Below are 21,540 nucleotides of genomic sequence, written 5' to 3'. Positions count from 1 at the left end.
CGAAACAAAATTGTTCGAATGGTAATATATATACATTCGAATGGATTCAACACAGATTCCATACGCACTCCCAAAATAATATCAAGAACTACAATCCTCAAACACAATCTCACAAATCATGCACAATATCGACAAACACACAAATACGTCAATTATAATGAGTAAACTATAAACAATAAAACACGAAATTTACCTTCAATGTAATTCCAAACAACTCAACCCACAATAAAACACCTACATAACATGTAAACAAACAAATTCAATGAACAACTCAACCCAAACAACTCTATTTCAGTGAACAAAGAACATACATTTGAAAAATTCATGTGCAGCCCTCTTTGAAATGTGAGTTCAATCTAACTCACTCTATTTCTATCTCTATTTCACTCTCTGTTTCTCTATAATCGAATTGGGAGAAGAATGAATGAGTGTGGGGAGAAGAATGAAGGATTTTGGGGGAGAAAATGAGTGAGATGGCGCTGGGGTTGAAGGAGAAGATGTTTTGAAGTTTTGAATGAGAATAAGGGGTGTAATGGGTTAAAGTAGAATTTTTGAAGTTATTACGACAAAAAATGTCGTTGTAATAACTTCTAATAGCATGAAGTGCCATCATCTCACTTAAAACTTCTCTTATTAAGACAAAACAAGTTGTCACTTGCACGCCTTGTTAAGTTATTTACCGTTCGAACATAAATATTATACGTTCGAACGTGAAAATTAATTCAGCGTGAATGTTTTTCCGCTTGAGAAGTTTTCGAGACCATGTTCTAATAGTAACAAAGTACCATTTGAACGTTACTCCACTGCTCAGGGATTGGCGGGAGACATTCCCACCACTATTTCAGAAGTGCCAAAAACCCTAGAAAATGTTCGAACTTGCTTTTTCATGGTTAAAAACGTTCAATCACTAATTAAGCATTCGAACGGTATTCCATAGCGTTTGAACGTATATTACTAAATGTTTATTTATAGTTTAATATCTATACTATACATTTTAATTTATTACTATATATAGTTATATAAATATATTGTGATTACCATTTGCTAATATATATTGTACTATATACTAATATATTATATATAGTACATTTTACTATAGTATTATATATAACAAGTTATATAGTGTAGTACTATAGTATCATATATATGGTATCATATAGTAATATATACTACATATAATCATATAGTGATATAATATACATGTAGTATACTATAGTATCATATATGTAGTATCATATAGTGATATACTATACATATATATACTATAATATATACTATCATATATGATATAACATTATAGTGATATAACATTATCATATACTATATAACGTGTACTATATAGATATATAGATATATATTTATATATATAATATAACATGTTATATAGTATATAACATCATATAGTGATGGGAAGAGCTCATCAAGGCTATTCATGGTTTTGATCACATGATTGCTCATCAGTTTAGGGAAGGGAATAAAGTGGCGGATTTTCTGGCAAGGCAGGGCGAGGAGGGGAAGAATTGTATATATGTGGGTACCGATGATTTGCCCCACCATGTGAGAGGTTTGCTTAGATTGGATTATCTTGGTTTGCCTAATTTTTGGTTTGGGTTTTCTTTGGTTGTATGTTATGGTTTATTAGCAATATTGTTTGTGAGGCTTTGTTAGTAGTATTGTTTGTTTAGGTTTTCCTCCACCACAAAACTTTTTTATCAGCATCAACCACAAGTCCATAAAATCCCCCTCCATTCGATGCCATTTCTAAATTGGCCTCTCTTTGTCTGCCCAAATATTAGTTGCTGCAATACAACTCCACAATACATGGCACACAAACTCATTCTCCCTTCTACACACAGGACATAAAGGGTTCTCCACTACTTTTTGCCTGTTCAGATTCAACCTGGTAGGTAAGCTATTCACAACAGCTTTCCCATATGAACATTCTCACTATTTTAGGAGTGTTAAGCTTCCAAATTTTATTCCAAACCTCTTTCCCCAATTTAGATTCTGAAGAGCTCCCTTTCTCTTTGTCTCTTTTGGACCTCTCCAAGTGGTACCCACTTTTCACACTATATAAACCATCCTTTGTAAGAGAGTGTCGTGTACTAGCCTGGAATTTCACCTTCCATTAAGTAAGAGATCTTTTACTTTTGCCTCTGCACCCAAGTTCTTTCGAGATGATTGAATAGAAAACTGAGAGGGTCTTGGTATCCACTTATCCTCCCATATGCTCACCTGCTCTCCATTCCCCACCCTCCAAACCAGTCCCTCCTTTAGTAAACCAAGAGATCCCCACAGACCCTTCCTTATTTTTGAAGGCCCACACCCTAATTTAGCTTTTAGCAGGTCAGTATGCCTAAAATACTTATCTTTTAGTACCCTAGTAGCAACTGAGTATGGCATATTCACTACTCTCCAGCATTGCTTTGCAAGAATTGCAGTATTAAAGCTTTGAAGCTCTCTAAAACCCAATCCCTCCTCTTATTTTGCAATCCCCATCTTAGCCCAGCTCTTCCATTGGATTCTTCTTTCATTTTTCTGGAAGCCCCACCATAATTTAGCCATAAGAGCAGCTATTTCTTTACATAATTTCATAGGGAGTTTAAAAACATTCATGTGATAAGTTGGGACAGATTGCACCAATGCCTTCAACAATACTTCTTTTCCAGAAGTTGAAAGGAAATGGTTTTTCCAATTGCTTATTTTGCTTCACACCCTATCCTTTATACCTCTAAATGTGTTATATTGAGATTTTCCCACCATCATAGGCAAACCCAAATATTTCTCACAATTGTTTTGGATCCCTACTCCCACATTAAGCCTAATCCTTCTCCTTATATCATCCTTAATATTTGAGCTGAAAAATAAAGATGTTTTCTGCCTGTTTAAGCATTTCCTAGAAGCTTTCTCATAGATCTCATAGATCTCAAGCAACTCTTTTATCTTTAACCATTCCTGCCAAGAGGCTTGCCCAAACACAAAATAGTCATCTGCAAAAAGTAGATGTGTCACCCATATGCCACCCCTGGCGACTGAAACTCCTCTTAATTCCCCCTTGTTTTCAGCTTGGTTTATAAGGGTACTCAATCCCTTTGCACATAGAAGAAAAATGTAGAGAGATAAGGGGTCTCCTTGCCTTAACCCTTGAGTTGGAACAAAAGGATTGACAGGTTTTCCATTCACCACTATGACATAGGAAACTGATTGTACACAATGCATGATAAGACCCACCCATATTTCACCAAATCCCATTTTAACCATTACTGCCCTTGAAAATCCCCACTCAACTTTATCATATGCTTTTGAAATGTCGAGTTTCAAGGCCATACTCCCCTTATCTCCCCTTTTCTTCATCTTCATGGAGTGGAGGATCTCATAAGCTGCAATTATGTTATTTGTAATTAGCCTCTCAGGTATAAATGCACTCTGACTCAAAGATATCACATGATTAAGCACTCCCTTGAGTCTGTTGGCTAGTGCCTTTGTAATGATTTTATACAAAACATTGCAAAGACAAATGGGCCTGAAGTCCCCAACATTTCTTAGCTCCTTTATCTTAGGAATCAGAACCTCATGAGTATGGTTCAATGACAACTGGTTTTCATCCCCTTTAAGAAAACTGAATACAACCTCTATCACCTCCACCCCTACTACCTTCTAGTAGTTTTGATAAAAAGAAGCCCTAAATCCATCTGGGCTTGGGGATTTCAAGGGCCCAATCTGCTGCACAGTTGCTTCCACTTCTTATCTAGTAAATTCTCTTTGCAAACCTTCATTCATCTCTACTGTAATAAAACTCTTCATTGCACCCAAACAAGATTCAATAGCCTCACTTGATGGAGATGTTGACTGGAGAAATATGTGGTGGAGGAGAAATGCTTTTGTCTGTGAAGCTAAATTCAAGGGGCCTTTTGAGTTATTCCTATAAGCTCAAGAAACTCTAAAGGTGTTTGCAGAGGCTAGAGAAGAGTTAGATGGGGTTACAAGAGGAGTGGAAATACAAAAGAAAGATGTAAAGTGGAGGAAACCAGAGGGGGGGTTTTGTGAAGGTGATTGGGATGCTAGCTTGGATTCTAAGAAGAAAAGAAGGGGGGAAGGGATTGTGGTGAGGGATGAAAATGGGGAGGTATTGTTGTCTCTTTGCAGTTTTGATGCAGGTTTGTACACTCCAGCTGTTGCAGAGTTACAAGCTCTGTGGAGAGCCTTAAAGGTATGTGTTGAGATGGATTGGACTAAGGCCATCATTGAAGGTGATGCTATGGGAATTATTCATGCTGTAAATAGGAAGAGTTGCTGCTGGGAGTGGCATGGACAACTAATTGAAGACATAAAGCTGATTTTACATAATAGAGTGAACTGTTCAATACAGTATATGAATAGAGATAGCAATAGAGTTGCTCATACTTTAGCAAAAATGGGTTTAAATGTAGTAGATGAGGTTGTTTGGATGGAAGGGGGGCCTTCGGGCATTTACTGCTTTGTACTGCAGGACAAGATTTATAATGTTTCAATTATGAGGTAATACATAATGAGTTTCTGTTTTAAAAAAGAAATATATATATAGTGATATACTATACATAAATATAATATACTATGGTATATATGATATACTATACATACATACATATACTATGATATACATGTAATATATGAAATGTATATAATATATATATACACATTTTTTTTTATGAAAGGAGGACGGCACCTCCAAACTTTATTGAATAAAACCCTCACTTGTGGCGGAGGAAAACCTAAACAAACAATACTACTAACAAAGCCTCACAAACAATATTGCTAATAAACCATAACATCCAACTAAAGAAAACCCAAACCAAAAAAATTAATGCCTAAAGTTAGGCAAACCAAGATAATTCAATCTAAACAAACCTCTCACATGGTGGGGCAAATCATCGGTACCCATATATGTACAATTCTTCCCCTCCTCCCCCTGCCTTGCCAGAAAATTCACCACTCTATTCCCTTCCCTAAACTGATGAGCAATCATGTGATCAAAACCATGAATAGCCTTGATGAGCTCTTTCCAAAAACCCCATAAATACCAAAATATACAAGAATAATCTCTTAGCCCTTGTACCACCCACATCGAGTCACACTCAATTTCAATCCTTGTTAATCCAAGATCCCTGCAGAGCAATAAACCATGCATTAAGGCACGTAGTTCAGCTTCATTATTGGTACCATAACCAAACTTAGCCGAGAAAGCTGCCACCATTTTTCCTCTATCATTCCGCACACACCCCCAACACACACACACAGAGCTACCTGGGTTGTTCCTGCAAGTGCCATCCACATTTAACTTGAACCAACAATCCCTTGGTCTCTTCCATGAAACTTCAGAGGACTCCAAATTGGTATATCATGCACCGACACGTCTAAAGCAGCGAGAATGGCATGGTGCAAGCGAGAAATGACACTCACTTTAATAATTTTTCCAAAAATCCGCTGCAACCAAGTTCTTATCGAAAGCCATACACTACCCACCGACTGGTATTTCCCTTCCATCCTGGCTAAACAATGCCATTGCCACAACTTCCAAGATATTAAACAAGGCATCAATCTGACTAACACCCCCTTTTGTGATGACTTCTTCGCACAACGAAACCAGCAGCACACACACATCCACCAACTACAAGTCTCCAAACAATTCACTCCCAAAGTCAGAGTCGCCCTCCTCCATACCTCCTGGGCAAACTTACCTGAACTGAGAACATGATCCCTATCCTCTACCTTACCCAAACAACAACAGTTGTAGCGAGATGCTAAAGGAATACCGACAGATTGCACATGTGCATCCACTGGAAGACAATTGAACCTCGCTTTCCACATACAAACATAAATTTTCTTCGGCAAGAACTTACTCCACATCCCTACCTTCACGCCGACCAAGTACCACAACCATAATCTCCCTCACCTGATTACAACCAACAAGATTTTCTAGCAACCTCACGTCCCAAGCATTATCGACCCAACATTCTTTTATCTTCAACTGTGGCGAAGAAAAAATAGGAGTTGAAACAGCAAGCGGGCCATTGGACATCCATCTATCAAAACAAAAGAAGCATTGCCCTCACGCACCTTTATCGACATATTATCCATGCCTTCCGGCATTACCTTTAAAATGGATTTCCAAAGTCTAGAATCAACACTTTTAGCTTTAGACACCATAACATGCTCACCTTTCAAATATTTTGCTTTAAAGAATTTAGCCCACAAATTATCTGTCGACAAAAGTCTCCAAGCAAACTTCATATGCATGGCTTTTTGTACTTCTAAAAAATTTCTTACGCCAATCCCCCTTCCAACAATGGTTTACACAGCTTCAACCATGATAACCATTTTTTTTGGGCTTGTCTTGTCTCTTCCCCCAAAAGAAATTAGACAAAATGGAATTCAACTTACTCAAAACAATTTTTGAAACATCCAAAACCGCTAGCAAGTGTGTGGCCATATAGAAAGAACATGCTTAAGAAGGATCAACCGCCCACCTTTGGATAACAATCTCCACTTCCAACCTGCAACCTTGTTTTGAAGTTTTATCACCAAAGGCTTTAAAACGTGACCCGTAAATCTATCTGTAGTAATTGGTGCTCCCAAGTACGATGTAGGCAAACTCCCTCCAACAAAACCCATGAAACTTAACAGATTTAAATGCCGAGCAGTGCTGATTTTTGTTGAAAAACAATGTCGATTTTTCTCGATTTACAAGCTGCTTAGACTATGCAGCATACACCTCCAAAATTTTGCTAATCCCCTTCATAGACCTCCTCTCCCCGTTTGAAAAAAGTTAGTAAATCATTCGCATACAACAAATACGAAATGAAAGGTGCACCACGTGGATGAGCAAATATCCCAATCCCTCAATCCTCAAACCCTTTATGCAATAATCGAGAAAGAACCTCCTCCATTAAAATGAACAAATACGATGATAAAGGATCTCCTTGACGAAGACCCCTTGACGGCTGGAAAAAACCCTTATACGTCTCATTAATCATAATAGAAAATCATGGAGACTTAATACACATCTCCACAAGGCCACATAATTTTTTTGAAAAGCCAAACACTGCCAGAACATTGAGTAAAAAATTATAGTCTACTCTGTCATATGCTTTAGCTATATCAATTTTCATCATCACATTACCCCCACACGATTTTTTATTAATTGAATGCACAAACTCCTGAGCAAGGGATATATTCTCTAAAATACTTCTACATGGAATGAAAGCTCATTGTTCGGGAGAAATAATCCGTGAAAGATACAATCTCATGCGCTTCACTAAGATTTTCGAAAAAATCTTGTAAGCCACCAAACACAAAATAGGGCAAAATTTATCAAAACTTTTCGGGTCTTGCACTTTCGGGATCAGAACAATAAAATATGAAGAGTAATACCTTGACAAAGCATTACCCGGAAAAAAAATTACACGCCACCAACACCATTTCCTCTTTCACAATGTTCCAACAAGAAATAAGAAAAGCCGATCCAAAGCTGTCAGGCCCTGGGCTACTATTTTTTGGAATAGTCAACAATGCGTCTCGCACTTCCTCCTCCGTCGGAGCTCTACAAATGGCCTTATTGTCATCATTCAAAATTACTTGACTCACAATAGAAGAAAAATCCGCAGGCTGAAAAGCACCCACCCTATTAAGAAACTCCTCAAAATACTTCACAGCTCCAAGATGCACCTCCTCCACCGTACGTAACTCAACTCCATCAGGCAACGCCATTAAGGCTATAGTAGATCGTCGCCTCCTCATATTGCCAACTGCATGAAAAAATATTGATGACTACCATGTGCTTATTCAGATGAAAAATGAACGTGACTTTGTGCATGGTTGGGCATGTGATGGAAGAACTATGGAAGGGATCAACTTTCGGCTTTTTAAATGGTCTAAAGACTTTGATGTGAATAAAGAGTCACCTTTGGTACCACAATGGATTTATTTACCAGGTCTACCGATGCATCTATACAAAACATATTTATTGCAAATTTTGATGACCCGTTTTGGTCGATACCTTGGCATAGACAATGCTGCTCTTAATCGTACGAGAGCCTCAGGAGCGCGCATTTGCGTGGAAGTAGATCTAACAATGGAACCCGTGAATGATTTTCCTATTGTTTTGGCACCTAACACATCTATCTGGCATGAAGTAAAGTATGAAAAAATTGGGTTTTATTGTTCCAAATGTTATCGACAAGGGCATACATCGGTGGTTTGCAGGGTTGGCCAAAAGAAAAAAGATGAAGGTAAACAAAAAGATAAAAATATATGGTAGCCTAAAAATAAAAAAGATTTATCATAAGAATTTACAGGCTTGAATGGTCAGGCTGCGGAAGTGGATAATAAGGCAGGTCCTAGTAATAGGCAGGTTATGGTCGATGTGAATATTCCGGTGGTTATGGAAAATCCTGTGGTGGAAGCTCAAGAAAATGAGGAAAAAATAGAGGAAGTTGTTATGGAACTGCAATTGAATTTTAGTCAAAACGTGAGGGCTGATATATCTGAGAGTAGTGATGAGGAATGTGAAGAAGTGTGGTGTGATGAAAATAGACCTCCTGGAGAAATAACGCCTCAAATAAAAAATGAAAAATCTGAGGACGTCGAGGAGGTGCATACTTGGTGTATGTCAAGGGGAATTGGCGATAGGCTGTGCGTCAGATAGAGAGAAAAGAGAAATACCAACGTTGATAGGAAAAGAAAAATTGTACGAGTCGAATGTGGAGTAGCGTGCGATTTCTAGAAAATAAAAAATGATAGAGGAACTTTCGGTGAGGAAATCTCAAAGGGTTCAAACCCGATCTCAAAAACTTAATCTACGATTGATACAATTTTTTCTGGAATATTAGAGGTTTGAGAAAGTCTAGAGGCAGGCTGAAGAAGCTTTGGGGAACTTTTTATAGTATAATTAATTTGTTTCTAATGAAAGACAGGGTGGTAAGCTGTGGCTATTTTGGCATGACCAGAATGATTTTGAGGTAATTTCTTGCACTTCTCAAATGGTCTCTGGATGGTTGGTTATGGCCAGCCTTAGAATTCTGATTTCTTTTGTTTATGCCAAATGCAATTATGTTGAAAGAAGAGAGTTATCGCAACTATTAGAAGCGACGCAAGTGGCTGACGCACCATGGATGGTGTTGGGCGATTTCAATGTGATACGCATAGATTCATAAAGGGTTGGTGGAAATCCAAGACCATTTATATCTATGTTGGAGTTTAATGATTGTTTAGATCATTGTGGTCTATTTAATTTATCAAATTCTGGCCAACGTATGTCATGGTGTAATGGCCATGAAGGGGTGTCTAGAAGCTGGGCGAAGCTAGACAGAGTGCTTATAAATGATTATTTCTTGAGGAAATTTGCGTCGGTTCAATTTAAATATTTATTCTGGAAATCATCTAACCATTGTCCGATGGTGGTCTATTCGGAGGTGCCACTTTCCTATTATGGTCCTTCGCCATTTCGTTTTCTCAACATGTGGTGTTCTCATGATTCATTCCTGTCATATGTTACAGATGTGTGGAATTAGCATGACTCGGCCTCGGGTCTTTTGAAACTTGCTATTAGACTTAAGAGAACCAAGGTGGCTTTACGTGCTTGGAATAAAAATGTTCTTGGGAGAGTGGAAGATAATTTAAGAGTTCTTGAGGAACGCATGGAATTTCTGGAAAATCAACTACAAGTTGGTTTATCTGAGGAAGTTGAGGTCGATTTCCTAGTTACTAAAATTGAGCTTCAGCTATGGGAAAAGAGGGACTAGCCGCTTGGGTCAGATAGCTAAAAAAAGATGGCTGACAGAGGGGGATCAGATCACTAGTTTTTTTCATTCAGTTATTAATCAAAAGAGGAAAAAGGGTCACATATCAAGGATGGTACTTGACAACGGAAGAATTATTGAGGGGGTCGATATTGTTCATAAGGAAGCTGCTAACTTCTTTCATAACTTTCTCTCTGAGAACTCGGGTGTTCCGGAGTGTGACCTCTCGGGTTTGATTTAGAGATAAATATTTGAGGAAGAGAATTTATCCCTTTGCGCATAACCATCAGATGATGAAGTAAAACAAGCAGTTTTCTCCATTCCGAAAGAGAGCAGTCCATGTCTAGACGGTTTCGGTTCCGAGTTTTACATGTCTTGCTGGGATATTGTTAAACATGATGTCATTGAGGCGGCTAGATATTTTTTCAGGGGTGCACCCCTAACCAGGTTCTATTCTTCCTCTTTCATTATTTTAATTTCGAAAGTGCCCGATCCCTCTCATTTTGACAAATTTAGACTGATCAGTTTGTGTTCTGTGGTATATAAGATTTTTTCTAAGATTATTGTCTCAAGGCTAACTGTGGTTGTAGAAAAGCTAGTCGCGCATGAACAATGGGCTTTCATTCCTGGCCGAAGCATTTTTGAAATTATCACTCTCGCACAGGAAATGGTTCATTGGTTATATAAGAGAAATGTCGGTGGAAATGTGATGGTGAAACTTGACATGGCTAAGGCCTATGATAGGGTGAATTGGGGTTTTCTTTTGGAGGTCTTTAGGGCCTTTGGTTTCTCTGATAATTTTTGCAGATTAATACGGCAATGTGTGGAGTCCCCATGGTTTTCTATTATGAGGAATGAGACTTTCACTGGTTAGTTTCAATCGGCTCGGGGTTTGCGTCAAGGGGACCATCTTTCTCCACTGCTATTCATTATTATGGAGGAAGTTTTGACAAGATTACTCAGGAAAAATTTTAATTTAGGGCATATTCAAAAATTTCACCATCCGGTTGGTGCTCCTTTGGTATCACATTTACTCTATGTAGATGATATTCTTATTTTTGTGAATGGGAGTAAGAGATCTACGAAAAACCTTGTCCACATTCTTGAGACTTATGAGAAGTGGTCGGGTCAAATTATTAGCAAAGATAAATCTGCTCTGTTTATGTCGAAGCGCATCTCTTTAATCCGTAAGCGTGGGTTGTTGAGACTTATGGGTTTTAAGGAAGGCATATTTCCTGTTACGTATCTGGGGGCGCCTTTGGTATCAGGAAGACTAACATCCAGGATCATGGAGCTGCTTATTGAGAAAATAAGGAAGAAAATTGCAGGCTGGAAAATGAAGCTTCTTTTGCATGGAGGAAGACTAATTTTATTCACTTAATGTCTGTGATGAATATTCCCATGGTGACTGTGTCTCGTATAAAATCTCTTTTGGCCAACTTTCTTTGGGGTGAGGCGGATGGCAAAAGAGAGTTTAACTGGAGATCTTGGGGGAAAATTTGTAATCCTATTTTAGAAGGGGGAATGGGCTTGAGAGATCTTAAAGATGTACATAAATCTCTTCACATGAAATTTGCTTACCGGTTGTTAACTGCTAAGACTTTGTGGTCTGAGTTTTTATGTTGAGAGGCCTTCTGACTCTCGTTTTTGGAAGTCAGTTATGTCTTGTCTCTGGAAGTTATGGTGAATGTTAAAGTGCTGGTGAGAGAAGGAAATGCTTCATTCTTGTTTGACAAATGGCTTGCTTTAGGTGCACTATCAGTAAGAGTTGAGGTTGTGTTAAACTCCAAATTGTGCATTAAGGACTGCTGGATTAATAATTCTTGGAACTCTGATAAGTTATTGGAGTTAGTTAGTTCGAAAATACCAGAGGAGATTTTACAAAATGTGCCGGCTGGAAAAAGTGGACAAGACATCTTCATTTGGAAACTTTCTCCTGATGGTAGATTTTCTACAGGCACGACGTGGGAGGTGGTGAGAAGCAAAATTTTGAATACATTGTATCATGAATCGTTCTTGCATAGTGTGTTGCCGAAAAGAATTTCAGTTTGTTTATGGAAAGCTTGGTCCAACTGTTTAATCGTGGATGACAAAGTGCAGAGCAAGGGTATCTATCTGGCTTCTTCCTATGATTGTTGCCCACGAAAAGCCCCAAAAACTACCGATCACGTTTTATCTTCAGGAGATGTAGCTTCGACTGTTTGGTCCCACACAAGTGCTGTGATGGGAGTTCTGTTTACGAAATAGTTGCCTTGGAAAACTAGAGTTATGATATGGTTTTATTATGCAAAAAAATCCTCTATCAAAGGCACGTTAGTTGGTTTAATTCCATGCCTAATTACTTGGAGCTTGTGGAAAAGAAGGTGTAAGGCTAGAATGGAAGGCGTGCAGGATAATGCTGAGAAAATTTGGAGGGATGTTTGGTTTTGGATTAAGTTATTGGCCGATAATCTTAGAGCTATCCGAAAATTATCCATGCAAGACATTAAAAATCTAGAAGAATTCCAGGTTGAACGCCTTAGTATTGGGGCGAAAGAGGTAAAAATAGTTACTTGGCCTAAACCCCCATCGAGTTGGGTGAAACTTAATTGTGATGGGAGTTTTCGTGGAAATCCGGGTAATTCGGGAGGTGGTGGAATTATTCGTGATTTCAACGGCGTGGTTAAAGCAACATTCTCATCTCACTTTGGGAACGGGACAAATAACGGGGCCAAGCTAAAGGCTATTTTGGAGGGCATTCGTCTTTGTAAGCAATTTCACTTTTTTAATGTCATTCTTGAAAGTGACTCTCGTATTGTTGTAGACTGGTTCCATAAAGGGAGATGCACCTTATGGTATCTTTGGGATTTCTGGAATGACTTAGGGTGTGTTTGGGTACTAAAGTATCCTCAACACTTTCCAAGTATTCTCGTACTTTTGAAAATACTTCACATGCCAAACAACTTAAAATACTCTCAATGGGACCCACAAACCCTCTTCAATCTCTACTCATAACTATTCACAAACATTCTATAATACTTATCACTATTATATATAAATAAAAAATAAAATCACTATAATATTTATCACTATTAAATATAAAAAAAAAATCATTATAATATATAAATAAAAAAAACTCACTATAATATATAAATAAAAAATATTTATCACTATTATATATAAATAAAAAATAAAATCGCTATAATATATGAATAAAAAATAAAATCACTATAATATATAAATAAAAAATATTTATCACTATTATATATAAATAAAAAATAAAATCGCTATAATATATAAATAAAAAATAAAATCACTATAATATATAAATAAAAAATAAAATCACTATAATATATAAATAAAAAATAAAATCACTATAATATATAAATAAAAAATAAAATCACACTATTAAATATAAATAAAAAATAAAATCATTATAATATATAAATAAAAAATAAAATCACTATAATATATAAATAAAAAATAAAATCACTAAAATATATAAATAAAAAATAAAATCACTATTATATATAAATAAAAAATAAAATACTATAATATTTATCACTATTATATATAAATTAAAAATAAAATCACTATAATATATAAATAAAAAATAACATTACTATAATATTTATCACTATTATATATATATAAATAAAATCATTATAATATTTATCACTATTATGTATAAATTAAAAATAAAATCATTATAATATTTATCATTATTATATATAAAAGTAAAATAAAATCACTACAATATTTATTAATATTAAAAAATCACTATAATAAAATCATTATAATATTTATTATTAAAAATAAAATCACTATAATATTTATGGGACCTATACAATTTTCAACTACCTACTTAAAAGTCAACAACTCAACATATTTCACACATCCAAACAACTCAAAATACTCTCAATGGGACCCACAAACTCACTCCAATCTCTACTCATAACTATTCACAAACATTCTCAATACTTCTCAACACTTCTCACTACCCAAACGTACCCTTAAAAGCGGAGCTCAAGGGAATAAACTTTGTGGTGGTCTATCAATATAGGGAAGGAAACGACGCGGTTGATTTTCTTGCTAGAGAAGGAGAAATTGGAAAGAATGATATTTATGATGGACAACTCTATCTTCCAAGACATCTAAAAGGTATCATCCGTGTTGAGAAGATGAGGATTCCTTATTTTTGTACATGAAGGTGTTGCTTCAGAGTTTATAGGTTGTTCGGTTTTGTTTTGGTTTTTTAAGCCTGCTTAGATTTTATTGTTTTACTATATAGGCTTGTTTAGATCTTTATTGTTTTACCATATAGGCTTGTTTAGATTTTATTATTTTCTTATGATAGGCATGTTTAGACCCTTTTTATTTTTCTGGTGCTTGTCAAATAGGCTTGTTTAGATCTTTATTGTTTTTTATTTAGGCCTGTTTAGATCTCTTGTTTTATTTGAGTTGGTTCTGTATTTGGGTGGGAGGTTACTTTTAATCTCACAGATGCCTGGTTTGTAACCACGGTTTTTCTCAGCCACAAGTGAGGGCTTTTTAATTTGGGATGGGGCCGCCAATATGTGGCTGCCGGCTCTTCACTAAAAAAATAAAAAAAAAGCTTTGTTTTAGAAACCAACAACTCAATTTCTAATTCTTTATCAAAACCCGATTGTAGCTAAAAATCCACCTGCTCAATCCTCTCCTCAAGCTCCTTAATCATTTGGTTCTCATGCCCAAAGACACACCTATTCCAAACCCTTAAAGTCACTTTCAATTTCTTTAACTTTGCTGCAAGTTTCAGAAGACCTTTCTCCAACACAGGCTCCTTCCAAACCGAAACAACACAATCTTGAAAGGATGGGTGCTGCAACCACATATTCTGAAAGCAAAAAGGCATCGGTCCATATATTTCTTCTACCTTCGAACCCTGAATCAACATGGGAGCTTGATCCGACATTTTCCGAGATAAGTACTCCATAGAAGTGGACAGATACACTCTAAAAAATTCCACATTCATAATTGCTTGATCCAGACGAGCCCAGCTCCTAGCACACCCTTGCTAGCCATTACACCAAGACATCTTGCGACCTCTAGGAGGAAGGTCAAATAAGCCACAGGAGTCTAGACATCCATTAAAATCACCCATTGCCACTAAAGATCACGAGTTACCTCCCACCTTCTCCCCATCATCTCGGATGGTATTAAAATCACCCACCACCAACAACGGCACCTGAACACTATTAGTGTAATTTAAAGCATGCCATAACTCCCTTCTTTCTAAATAGCTGCATTTGGCGTAGACCAAAGTTATCAACGTCTTCTGGTTCACTCTTCCAACTAAAACTGTAAGCAACTGATCCGACATATCAACAATATCCAATGTAAAATCATCATGCCATAATAAACGCAGCTTGCCCCCCATCGCAGCATTAGAACAAAAAATTTTAAAACCCAAGAAATTTGCCAAACTTGGGAGTTTCTCCTCCCCTGCAAACGGTTCCGCAATAGAGACAATCGATACCTTAAACTTCAAAACCAAACTCTTAAGCCTTCGCTTCGACGTGCCTAATCCCTGCATGTTCCACACTAATATAGTACCAATCATAAATTCATTTTAGAAGAGTGGGATAACACCCTCTGAGAATGACGTAAAACCATACCACCTCTCTGTTTCGAATGGTCTTGAAAAAACTTTGCTTTACTATCAGAGTCATAGCCCTTTTCCTTTGCAAATTGGTCTAATGAAATCTCCTTTTCATGATCTGACATGTGATCCTCTTCTAATATATAATCCAAAGCCCCATCTCCTATTTCCAGTGCCAATAAATCATGTAAAATCTTGGACGAACCTCCCTCCTCCCAAGCCAATCTATTACCACCATCCATGATAAAAAAAAATCTACAACAGGAGAAGCACTAGGATCCTTTAGTGGAGACTCGCCTTGAAACTGATTCTCCACAATCTCACCTAACTCCACCATATTACTCTCCCCCTCAACACCCTCAACATCCCTCTTCACCCCACGCCCGAATCAATCAAATGAACTCCACCATCAGCCAATGTCCCATCATTTTTCTCATCCGTATTACTTTGAGCCAAAACATTGTCCTGCACCTTCTCTATGCCCTCCATCATACTTGTCTGTCCCGCCAGGTCCAGATCAGAATCCACCCTAATAGGAGGTTGTATAATTTGCACCGTAGATTCCTTCTGTGCCATTTTTTCACACCACACTTCTTTTCCACCTCATTTTCTCCTCCTTTTTCTGAACAATTCGTTGTTGACCCATCCTGCATGCAACTTCCGTATGCCCCTGTCTTCGACACTTTGAGCAATAAAAACCTAATTTTTCATATTTCACAGATTGCCATATTTTTTTCTTAGCCACTAAAATTGGAAATCCCTGAACCAATTCATCCAATAGATCAACCTCCATGCAAATACACGCACCAGTTGCACGAGAGCGAGACAATGTAGCATTATCAGTCCCAAGATATCTCCCAAACCTATTGGCCAGAATCTGCATGCAGTCCCTATGATACAGATGCATCAGTAAACCTGGAAGAAAAATCCATTGTGCCATCATTTACAGTTCCTCCTTCACGTCGAACTCCTTCGTCCATCGAAAAATGCAAAAATTGCACCCATCGATAACGTGACCTTCTCTTTCCCAACCATGCAAAGTCACGCTCACTGGCTATCTGAACCAATACATGATAGTCATCCATAAAGCTCACCATTGGAATCTCAAGAAGACCCCAAGTTTTCACAATCTCCAATCGCACTGCATCAATAGAGGGCTGTGTACGTAGATATTTTAGAACCAATGTAAAACCAAAATCCTCCGCCACCTTGTTCATCTCAACCTCTGTGAAAACAAATCCCAATTCACCATCCACCTCCACCGGATAATGCATCGGCATTTTAAAACCAGAAGAGATACTTGTACAACAAACACCTGTATGTATGATTTATGCAGAAGATCACCACCATCCTTGCTACCTAGAGAACCACCAGAATCCCCTTCCAAACTAGCCCCACCAGGCCCTGTCAACGCCAGAGTGCCTAAGGGCACCGCCATGAGGCGTAGCCCTAGGAAAGCCCTAGTCGCACATCAAAACCATAAACTTCGTAAAGACAGAGCAAAAACTCAAAACTCATTTTTTTTTTATACATGGGATAGGGGGATTCGATCCTTGGATCTCTTAGCGAGAAATCAAGGTGTTGTCAATGGATCCAAAGGATGTATGGTATATATTATATGATATTATAATACTATATCATAAAATATATTATCATAATTATTTATACTAATATACTATATGATAATATACTATATTATAATTAGCATATACGAATACTATATATTATAGTATTTATATATGAAATCACTATATGATATATCATACATATAATATCATATAGTATATAATATATTAAATATAAAAAATCAATTAATTGACTAAATTTGAAATGAACACAATTCAAACAGTAAATAATAATGTTCGAACAGTAAGTCAAAACCGTTTGAATGTATCACGTACCGTTCAAACGTTATTGTACATATAAGTTATTGGGGGAGGCTTTTCAACGCCACCACCGCCCACAAAAACCATTTAAAACTCTTTCGAACGGACCCTATAGCCAGTCAAACGCCGTCGTCACTGCCACCATCCAAGAGTTCTTCTTTTCAAGTACGCTCCTTAAATACCTCGTTTGGGTTATTTTAACTAAGTTTTGTTAGATTATTTTTAAATAGGAAAAACACCATTTTCGGTCAATAGCCACCATAGGTGGCTGGAAATCCAACATAGGCTATTTATATTTCATTGTGTAGTTGATATTGGTGGAAGAAACGAAAGGAATTAGAGGATTCCTTTTGTTTCAATGGCCGATGAGTTGACTCAGCCATGGCTGAGTTCGATCCATAATTTGTTCAAATGAATGTTGTATTCGTTCGAACGGTAGGAACCCAAACGTCGAACGTTTGATCTTATCACCATACGTTCGAACCAAAGTTAATATTCACGTTTGAACGGTGATGTAAAAATTTATATGTTCGAATGGTTATGGATTCGATCAAACGGTATAACAAAAAATAGTTTCTAATTGTTTTAATTAGTATATAATTTTGTCAATATTTATGTATTATATTTTATAACTAATGTTGCATATATATTTTATTTTTTAAATTTCAGTTTGATAATTTCTTGTAGGGGACGTAAGCGTGGCAGACCAGGTCAATCTTCCATCGAAACATTCCGAGAGAGGACTATCTTATTAGAGCATCATGTGAAAATTTTTGACTTTATGACTCTTACTTGGGAGGGTCATTCTTTGATATCAGTCTTTATTGATCGTGGTTGGACACCAATTGGCCTCGATCAGAAGGATGAAGCATGTGACCTCATGTCTTATATTGACATTGTCTCCGAGTTCTATAAAGAGCTCGATGGTATCAGCCCAGATGAAGGAGGGGAATGCATGATCTCTATTCAAGGAGCTTCAGTACTATTTTTAGCAGACAGACTCGCTGATTTTATTGGTATTCCCAAACTGCGCACTGTATATTCGAACATGGTGGTTAGAGAGTCTCCAGCTTCAGGTGATGGGGAGACGGCTGAGGATGAGGGATTAGCTTATACAGATGAGCTTGATTCCCTCGAGATTATGAGGTGAGGGAGTTGGTTGTTGGTCCAGATGCTCCTCTGTATGGTGGGACGAAGAGCATCAAGCTAGCAGATCTATCTCCTTTCTTCAAGATCATGAACTTGATCATTGCCAATAATATTGATCCTCGGTAGTACAAGACAGAGGTTGGCATGGATCAGATGAAGTTTATGATACGTGTCGCTTGTGACGTTCTTATTGACCTGGTGGATTATATATTCGATAAGATTCGATCAAAGGCCCCAGTACATTACAATGAATATATTGCCATTCAGATTCTTGATCACCCGATTTTTGCTACATGCTAGGGTCCTGCTAGATATTGTCGAGCGTGTCCGGGAGCCAATGAGACCGATCAACAACTCCACCCTGTCACGAAGTACTGGACAATCGAGACTTCATCTTTGTGGTCCTATTCTAGACTCGGTCGATACTCAGAGAGATGGACACCCGAGAGATCGTGGAGTATCGGCCGATGAGACATCCACGCAAGCCGAGGCATCACGCACATCTACTCTCGAGGAGAAGGCTGATATACTGTGTGCAGAGATCAGTGGACAGACATCAGTAGTAATCGATGTAGTGCGTACGGAGATCCGTACTACCAATTCTAACTTACGTACAAAGATTAATGCTAGCATCTATGACTTACGTACAGAGATTAATGCTAGCATCTCTGAGTTACGTACAAAGATTGATGCTATGTCTGCGACTCAGGTCATAATCAGTACTCGACTGACACAGTTAGAAATACGCCTAGCTGCAGTCAATGATATGTGTATGGAGTTGGGATCTTAGTTGTTTCTATTTTTTATTTATAGTTTTTTTATTTGAATAATATTTGGTGTTTTGTAAATTTAATTTAATTATGAACTAAATCTTTTTTGTCTTTCCTAAATTAATTATTGATTTATATTATTTAATTGCTAACTTTTATATAAATTAAATATTTATCAATAATTAAGTAAGGTATTTTGTTGCCATCAATAATTGTAAAAGTTTTGTGACCATTTGAATAGAGTATTTCAAGTTCAAACGAATCTAGTTTCCGTTTGAACACTTTATTATACGTTCGAACATTGATAACTTATTAGGTCAAACAATATAGAAATATGTTCGAACGGTAAGTCAATGTCCCGCTAAATTTATTGACTTAAACTGTCAATTTCTCGTTCAATCATAATATTTGTTCGAATATTGATTAGCCTTGATGTTCAAACGTTATTTTATGATGTTCAAACGGTAAGTTAATGTCCCGCTAAATTTTATCACTTAACATGCCAAATTGTCGTTTGACCATATATAATTTCCGTTCGAATGTTTATTATACTTTGTTCGAACATTTTTTCTGGATGTTCGAACGATTATTTTATTAGGGATGAAAATTTTCATCCCTACATATACCGTTCGAACTTGTTCAAACGGTAAACACATTCTGTCATTTTTTAGGAACAAAATTTGAACTTCGTCCCTAGATTTCATTTTTTGGGACTATTTTTATTTCTTCCCAAAAAAAATGTCCCAAAATCGATTTTTTGTTGTAGTGGCAGAAGAATGATTTGTACATACAGTCCTAGGGCATGCAAGCCCCACTCACTCCATTTGAAAAAACTGGGCAAATTTGAGACCTACATGAAAAACCTATTTTATATGATGGGCTCCACTATTTTTTAATTAATGGAATGCATGAGACTTGTATATTTTATGACTGTATCTAGGTTTACTCAACAAATAAAGTCATAAATATCATCCTTTGTACTTTTAATTGCGTGCTCATGAAAACTGATGTTGATCACACGCTGAGAATGAATGCTAGTTTATACGGAAAGGCTACTTGTCAAACCAACAGAAATGTTGTAACGCCTTTTGAGAATGATCAAACTGCGTTTATCCAACATTGTGTTCTACATTTTCTTATAAACAAGCGAAACGTTACGGTGCAACCTACATTTTGGCTTTGATTTCATGGGTAAGCCCCAACAGTAAAAGACAAAATACCAATTTGTATGCTTCGCGATCCCATGCAAGCTGTAAAGGGCCAGTTCGTACTATCAACCAATGAACATATTAATTTAACACTTCACCCACATAAATATAGACAAATATAATCATAAAGAGACAATTTTGTAACAAGTAGATCCAAAATGCAAATTGAAAATAACCAAATTACTTATTCTTTTATCTGTCAAAATATCATATCATTTGCAACGCTATGTTTTCCTCTAACGTTATAGTATGCAATTGATAAGGGAGGATTGTCTCTATATAAATGTCAAGGGCAAGTATGCCGATCATTAATTCCCATCATCAAATCATTGCAGAAACCAGAACAAACCATGGGCTTCTCTAGCCAATGCATTTATTTGGCTTTGATCCTCACTTTGGGAGCTTTGACTTCTCAAGTTGCTGCTCGCACGCTACAAGATGTGGCAATGCGTGAGATGCATGAGCAATGGATGGCTCATCATGGACGATTATACGAAAACAATCAGGAGAAGGAGAAGCGTTTGAAGATATTTAAGGAAAATGTGGCGCTTATAGAATCTTTCAACAACATTGGGAACAAACCATACAAGTTAGGAGTCAACCAATTTGCTGATCTTACGAATGAAGAGTTTAAAGCCTCACGAAATAGATTCAAGGGGCATGAGTGCTCAACAAAGACTTCTTCCTTCAAATATCAAAATGTGACTGCCTTGCCTTCTTCCATGGATTGGAGAAAGAAAGGAGCCGTAACACCCATCAAAGACCAAGGCCAATGTGGTAAGTGTCTAATTTTGAGATGAATTATGTCCACTTCATGTTTATAACACTTTCTGGTGATGAAATGTAGGATGTTGCTGGGCATTTTCAGCAGTGGCAGCCATGGAAGGAATTACTAAGCTAAAAAGTGGTAAACTAATCTCTTTGTCAGAGCAAGAGCTGGTTGACTGCGACATTAAAGGAGTGGACCAAGGTTGTAGTGGTGGTTTGATGGACAATGCTTTCCAGTTCGTCCAAAACAATCATGGTCTCACTACGGAAGCCAACTATCCTTACACAGGTGTGGATGGAACCTGCAACACAAAGGGAGAAGCCAACCATGCAGCCAACATAAACGGCTACGAAGATGTGCCA

The 21,540-nt window shown here is 37.1% G+C and overlaps 2 protein-coding genes across 2 annotated transcripts; both read left to right on the top strand.

Annotated features, from left to right (window-relative positions):
- The first annotated feature begins 9,888 nt into the window (after positions 1–9,888).
- Positions 9,889–11,157, top strand: LOC118348725. Its single transcript, XM_035690951.1, has 3 exons — positions 9,889–10,006; positions 10,367–10,645; positions 10,820–11,157. Exons 1-3 carry the CDS (start codon positions 9,889–9,891, stop codon positions 11,155–11,157), a joined length of 735 nt encoding a protein of 244 aa, XP_035546844.1.
- Positions 11,158–17,576: 6,419 nt separating this feature from the next.
- On the top strand, positions 17,577–19,301 carry LOC118347720. Its single transcript, XM_035687813.1, has 2 exons — positions 17,577–17,839; positions 17,970–19,301. Exons 1-2 carry the CDS (start codon positions 17,817–17,819, stop codon positions 18,430–18,432), a joined length of 486 nt encoding a protein of 161 aa, XP_035543706.1. The 5' UTR covers positions 17,577–17,816; the 3' UTR covers positions 18,433–19,301.
- The last annotated feature ends 2,239 nt before the right edge of the window (positions 19,302–21,540 follow it).

Source organism: Juglans regia, chromosome 1, assembly GCF_001411555.2.
Source record: "Juglans regia cultivar Chandler chromosome 1, Walnut 2.0, whole genome shotgun sequence".
NCBI lineage: Eukaryota > Viridiplantae > Streptophyta > Magnoliopsida > Fagales > Juglandaceae > Juglans > Juglans regia.
The sequence above is the reverse complement of the archived record's forward strand: the minus strand, read 5'-3'. Positions and strand labels throughout refer to the sequence as shown.

What these genes read in the sequence shown, in the direction of transcription:
- LOC118348725 (XM_035690951.1), top strand. Translation starts at nt 9,889, where the DNA reads ATGGTACTTGACAACGGAAGAATTATTGAGGGGGTCGATATTGTTCAT. An exon ending in TCCGGAGTGTGACCTCTCGG is followed by an intron (nt 10,007 to 10,366) that starts GTTTGATTTAGA and finishes CTGTGGTTGTAG; the next exon opens with AAAAGCTAGTCGCGCATGAA. An exon ending in GAGGAATGAGACTTTCACTG is followed by an intron (nt 10,646 to 10,819) that starts GTTAGTTTCAAT and finishes TACTCTATGTAG; the next exon opens with ATGATATTCTTATTTTTGTG.
- LOC118347720 (XM_035687813.1), top strand. Translation starts at nt 17,817, where the DNA reads ATGGTTATGGATTCGATCAAACG. An exon ending in GTTATGGATTCGATCAAACG is followed by an intron (nt 17,840 to 17,969) that starts GTATAACAAAAA and finishes AATTTCTTGTAG; the next exon opens with GGGACGTAAGCGTGGCAGAC.